Here is a 6,281-nt window from a genome sequence, read left to right on the forward strand (position 1 = left end):
CTTAAGGTAACTAAAAGGTTAACAATAAGTTGTTGCTCTTAAAATACAGGCCACCTCCAATATAAGTAGTGAGGAACCCATCATAGCTTCACGGGTATCTTTCTGCAAATTCTGGCAATTAAAAACTTTTTTTTATGGCACTCATAGGTACGTGATATTTAGAGACTGCCTGCTCTATCTGTTCTGAGGGGTTATTGTCGCGCATGTTCTAGCCACATACCTCTCCCCATTCATGCTTTCAAGGCACAGACACCTTGCTATTATTGATGTATCTTGTTTTTGTAGATTAAAGTTCAGATCTACACTAAAACTTTACAGCTGATCGACACATGTATGACATTTTACCTTATTTTTTTATTCTGAAAAATATTGAATATTCATATTCCTTCTTTCCGTAGAATTGTATTTGTCTTGAGTCCAGTTTGTTTGTTTATAGTTCTATGGAAGGGTTTAAGATTGCCGGCAATTAATCTCCAAATGCTTTCTAGGGAAAAGGTGTTAAAGCAGGATGATTTGAGACTAGTCTGTTTAATAAAAGTTACCGTAACAATAACCTTTTATCACATAACAGCACACAACCCGGGTATTGATTTGAAAATATTTTATTTGAATAGCAAATTGTTACACAGTCGAAACAGTTCTATTGAAGCATTCTATAAATAGCTAACAGTTAAGAAAATAGTGTGTGTAAAAAAGAGAGATTGCTTCTAGAAGTAAGAGCTATCAAGTTAACGAGCCGTCTGCCCCTTAAAGCACAGTAAATAGAAATAATGCGATTTCTTTTGGAATGTAAAAAGGTACAGCCGTTTTTTGTTTTTTTTTCCTCTTAGTTTAAAAAAAAAGAGAGAATGGGGAAAAAAAAAAAAAGGCTGCGATCCACAGTGGAAAGTCAAGTGAAAAAAACACCAACAGAAAAAGATCAAATAATAGTAACATCTTCATAATTCATATAAATAAATAAAATAAATAAACATAATTAATCATAAAATCAGAATATACATTTGGATAGTTAACGCGTGTCTGTGGTTCCAACAGATTTTTTTTTTTTGGAAAGAAAACAAAAAAAAAAAGGGAAAATGAACATTAAAAAAAAATATATATATATAATAATATAGTTAAATCCCTGTTTATGGGGATGAACTGCTGGCCCCTAAATCAGAGAAAGTGGTAAAAGGCAGCTTGCTTTTTCTAGAGTTATAAAGACAACGACTTCAAGGCATTTGTGGCTAAGTCTAAAGTAATATCGCGCCCCCACCCCACATCACCCCAAGCAATTTTGATTTTGTTCACAGAAAATATAAAGAATATCCAGCAGTTCACGAGCCATTATAAAGCTAATCAAAAAGTTCGTTCCATCTGAAGGCTGTGAAAGAAGGCAGTATTTCTCAGAAAAGACTGAAAATATTAACCCTTAGGCTGAAAATAAAACACATTAATAAGACAAGAGCCAGGGAGCCAATAAAAAAAACAATCACAGGAGACAAAAGCTGTTGAAGACCTTAACCCCTAGTCTACGGCTAGCAGAAGAGCCCAAATGACAACACAAGGACTAACAGAGTCACAAAGAACCAACCCTGCAAGTAACCCTTTCCAACCCGTAAGGTGATTGTCCCCCTGCGGAGCTGAAAGAGTTAAATGCTAGCATTTATTGGGTTAAGCACACCAAAATACATGAAAAGAACCTTTTTGATGTGAGTACGCTTTTTTTTTTTTTCTTTTAAACCTACAATAAAAAGACAAGTTGACAGATGCCATGGATACCCAGGCCGATGCCCCTTGGAGTGACCACTTACAAACACAGTGATAGACAACACCTTCACATGTCTGCATCACTGACAATGAGAACAGCAAAGGGGGCAACTGGAACAACACAACTGAAACTGGTAAGAGACTGGCGCCATACCATGCTGAACGCATGCATTCCCTTACAAGCCAAATCCCATCACACTAAAGCACCAGCAGCAGAGACTAGCGGCAGTTAAAGCACATTATTATTATGGCAGTGAAAGGGTTAAGCTGGGTGCTTGGAATATGGGCATTGGAGGCATCAGCAAGTATAGCTTGGCTTGGTTGTTAGCGCGCCCGCCGTCCTATTACCTGATAGCACCCTTGCTGAATTCCCATACTTTGTATAGTCATTGCTGCCGATGGGCACCCGGACTAGTTGTGTTGCCCCGTTGGCATTGCCCCCTCCTAACCAATGGGCACAAAGATCAGCACAGATCTAATCTGATCAAACAAACATAAAGTCTACAGACACTTACACAATGGAACCAAAAGTGCTCTCTCCCCTCAGATCCCCCACAATGAAGCTGTCTGCCATTAAAGCACAATAACCACATTTAATGCACTTCAAGCTATGGCTGCTTGTGTTGATTTGGCAGCTCGGGGCCGGCATTGCTTGCATCAGGAAAGGCACAGTTTGTTCAGCAGGCAGGTATCCTCCCTCATGTGCAGCGGGCAGAGGTGAACCACAGAGCTGACAATCAAATCCTTAGGGCTTGCTGAATCGGCCCATAGACGGGGTCAGCGTCCACAGCCTGTGGCCCGGAGTCCTTGTGCAGCTGCCCGCATGCCCTCTCCTGTTGCCTGGCGGCATATTATGGGTTTACCTGCCGAGCCTGGCAAGCACTGTTACCCCAACCCAGCCTGTCCATGGGTCCAGGGCGGCCGTGGCACCCCCCAGTCTTTGGGCTGTCAGCAGGCCGGGCGCACGGGCACCTGCAGCAGGATCACCTGCCTGTTCTCGGACGGGTGGCACTTGTTGATGTGGCGGGTGAGGCCGGGCGAGCTGTAGAAGGTGGCCGGGCAGTACTTGCAGGGGTACAGCTGGCCGGAGTGCAGCAGGCGGATGTGGCGCTCCTGGCTGCTCTTACCCGGGAAGTTCTCGCCGCACACCGGGCACGGGTGGCACTCGGATGCGCTGCTGCTCAGGTTGACGGGCCCCGGGCTCTTGGCGGCCCGGTCCTCGGGCGGGAAGGCCAGCTCCTCGGGCTGATGGGACAGCAGGTGCTTCCTGAGGTAGGCCTGGCGTCGGAACTTCTTGGCGCAGCGCGGGCACTCGTATAGGCCGTCCTCAGAGCCGGATTCGGAGGCGCCGGGGCTCGGGGTATCGCGGTCGCTGAGTGGCTCGTCCTTGGCGGGCAGGGCCGGAACCCGGGGCTTATGCCAGCGGCGGTGGGAGGCCAGGTTGGCTGGGCAGCTGAAGACCTTGTCGCACTCCGGGCAGCGGTACTCCACTCTCACGATGCGGGAGCACTTATGCTGGGCCAGGGAGAAGGGGTCCCGGTACTGCTCCTTACACAGCTGGCAGATGAACTCCCCTAAGGGTCGGGGACCCGAGCTGGACGGCCGCGGGGGTTCCACGGGGCCCTCCTTGATCTTGAGGCCGAGGACGGGAGAGGTGGTCACCTCGTCCTCGAAGGTCAGCTTGCGGATGGCTTTGGTTTTCTTGGCCGCGGGCGGCTTGTGCGGAGGCTGCGGGGGAGCGGGGAGCCCGGCGGGGTTGGCTTCGTGGGGCAGCGGCCTCTTGGCGTGGCTCCTGCTGCTGGCAGGGGGAACGGTGCCCGTGGAGCTCATCTTCAGCTCGTTGGGCTGGTAAAGCAGCGGCTCCATGGAGCTCACTAAGGACGGGAAGGACTCTGCGGACACCGGGGAGCCCAGGCTGAAGCCGCGGTCCAGGTACTCCCTGCTGACCGGTCGGGTCGGGCTGGACAGAGCCTGCTGAACAGACTCTGGGTTTCCGAACTGGCCGGCTGGGGGCGCCCGAGGGCTGCAAGGGGGAGCCGGGGCAGCTCGGTCTGGGCTCGCAGGAGCTGGGGCCCCTCCGCTGGAACACAACGCCGGCTTCTGACCGGACACGGCAAAGAGCAGCCAGCTCGGGGTGAGCTCTCCGCGGTCTCCATCCTCGTCCCGGACTCGGTAGGACACCGGCGGGGACTTCCTGCTCCTCTTGACTAAGAAGCCTTTGGGCATGTTGTGCGCTGGGGCTGCTGGCTGACGATGCGGGCTCTGTCCTTGGTGCTGTTCTGAAGCCGCTCTCCCCCTGCCCTGTCCTTGGTGCTGCAGGATAAAAGGCCGCTTTATGGATCGCTGTGCACCGGCCAGGCCGCCTTATATAAGCCGGGATCCTCCTGAGCTGTCACTCGAGCAGCCAATCCCGCTCCGGACGTGCTGCTGGGGGCGGGGATGTGACAGATGTACCTGGGCCCCCTCCCTTCCCCTCCGGCTGCAGGCACACGCCCGGCCCCGCCCGCCCCTCACGCCTGGCTGCCCCTCCATACACGGGCGCACGTGCCGGCCGGCCCGGCCTTTGTCCCTCACCTCCCGGGGGTGAGGAATCTGACCATCAGCATGACAATGAGCGCGGAGGGGGGGGTCATCGGATTAACCCCCACAGCAGCCTGCCCTCCACATACCCCAAACCACACAAAGACTGGAGTGCCGAGTATCACCTGCCTGCGCACTCAGCGCTGTCTATCTAATGCCGCACCTCCCAGCTTCCAGCACATAACGTTACTTTCTTCTTTAGAGTGTCAGCTCTTGGGTACGCTGTTATCCCTCAGTATACCCCAAAAGCTATTTTGGGTGTCGGGCGGGGGCTATTAAGCTGGTGATGCCCTCTACTGCCTCAATGCAAACTTTCTGATCAGTAAATATCCTCTCATTCTGGAAATGTTTTTTTCCCAATTCCACGCGTGGGTGTGGGGCTGTCTCTCACACTCCGTGGGTTGTAGCTGCATGGTGGGATGATTTGGGGTGCCCTGCTGGACACCCTTGTGGATAATGCAGGCAGCTACTGGACATTCACTGGGCTATGAATAATGGGGGGGGGGGGCAGACTACTACACCTTTCACCCCCGGCTAGGAAATGAAGCTCTTGCTATTGAAATGGGGATTGTGGGCAGTGTGTGCTGGATCTGGAGGCACGTGCCTGGGAGGGGGAGGGGTGAAGCCCAGTCACACCAAATGTCATCAGTGTGACATGACAGCCAATCACCAGCCTTGTACCAAATCATCCCAAAGGGCAGCACCATCACCTGCCCACCACCATGCCTTCACACCCGGGCACCAGAGAATTATCCCACACAGCCTCACAGTATATGCAGCGTGTGCTATAACGTGTGCTTCTCTGTGCAACACCAGTGTGCAGCCCGATACACATCACAGTGAGGAGGCACCATGACAGCTGCAGAAATGTGGCAAAAATCACATGCTGTACCAGTGATGGGGTATTTGCTGAGTGTATGTGCAGATGAGCTGTGTATATGGTGTATACGCTGAGTGTATGTGCAGATGAGCTGTGTATATGGTGTATACGCTGAGTGTATGTGCAGATGAGCTGTGTATATGGTGTATACGCTGAGTGTATGTGCAGGTGAGCTGTGTGTGTATAGTGTATACGCTGAGTGTATGTGCAGATGAGCTGTGTGTGTATAGTGTATGTGCCGATGAGCTGTGTATATGGTGTATACGCTGAGTGTATGTGCAGATGAGCTGTGTTTATGGTGTATACGCTGGGTGTAAGTGCAGGTGAGCTGTGTGTGTGTATAGTGTATACGCAGGTTTATGTGAAGATGAGGTGTATATGGGGTATACACTGAGTGTATTTGCAGATGAGATATGTATATGAGATATATATACGATGTATGGGCAGATGAGATGTGTATATGCTGGGTTTATGTGTAGATGCGGTGTATATGGGGTATACACTGAGTGTATGAGCAGATGAGATGTGTATATGAGTATACGCTGAATGTATGAGAAGATGAGATAAGTATTTGGTGTATACGTGTGTGTGGAGATGAGCTGTGTATATGGGGTATACTCTGGGTGTATGGGCTAATGAGATGTGTATATGGGGTATATATTCAGTGTATAAACAGGTAAAATGTGTATGTGGTGTATATGCTGGGTTTATGTGAGGATGAGGTGTATATGGGGTATACTGTACATTCTAATAATACACTCAGTGTATGAGCAGATGAGATATGTATATGCTGGGTTTATGTGAAGATGAGTTTATGGGCAGATAAAATGTGTCCATGGTGTATATGCTGAGTGTATGGGCAGATTAGGTGTGTACATAGATTAGGTGTATACTCTAGGAGTTTGTAGGTAGATGGGATCTGTATATGGGATTACGCTGGGCAGATGAGGTGTATATATGGGGTATACACTGAGTGTATGTGCAGATGAGATGTGTATATGGGATATACATTGAGTGTGTGTCCAGATGAGATGTGTGTATGGGGTATATCCTGAGTGTATGAAAAGATGAG

At 49.8% G+C, this 6,281-nt stretch overlaps 1 protein-coding gene across 1 annotated transcript; it reads right to left on the reverse strand.

The window, feature by feature from the left end:
• Positions 1–1,106: 1,106 nt before the first annotated feature.
• On the reverse strand, positions 1,107–4,060 carry INSM1 (INSM transcriptional repressor 1). Its single transcript, XM_053459923.1, has one exon. It carries the CDS (start codon positions 3,973–3,975, stop codon positions 2,698–2,700), a length of 1,278 nt encoding a protein of 425 aa, XP_053315898.1. The 5' UTR covers positions 3,976–4,060; the 3' UTR covers positions 1,107–2,697.
• Between the last annotated feature and the right edge of the window lie 2,221 nt (positions 4,061–6,281).

Source organism: Spea bombifrons, chromosome 3 (genome assembly GCF_027358695.1).
Source record: "Spea bombifrons isolate aSpeBom1 chromosome 3, aSpeBom1.2.pri, whole genome shotgun sequence".
In the NCBI taxonomy this organism is placed as follows: domain Eukaryota; kingdom Metazoa; phylum Chordata; class Amphibia; order Anura; family Pelobatidae; genus Spea; species Spea bombifrons.

Excerpts from the sequence above, each read along its gene's own strand:
- INSM1 (XM_053459923.1), bottom strand. The coding sequence starts at position 3,975 with ATGCCCAAAGGCTTCTTAGTCAAGAGGAGCAGGAAGTCCCCGCCGGTG.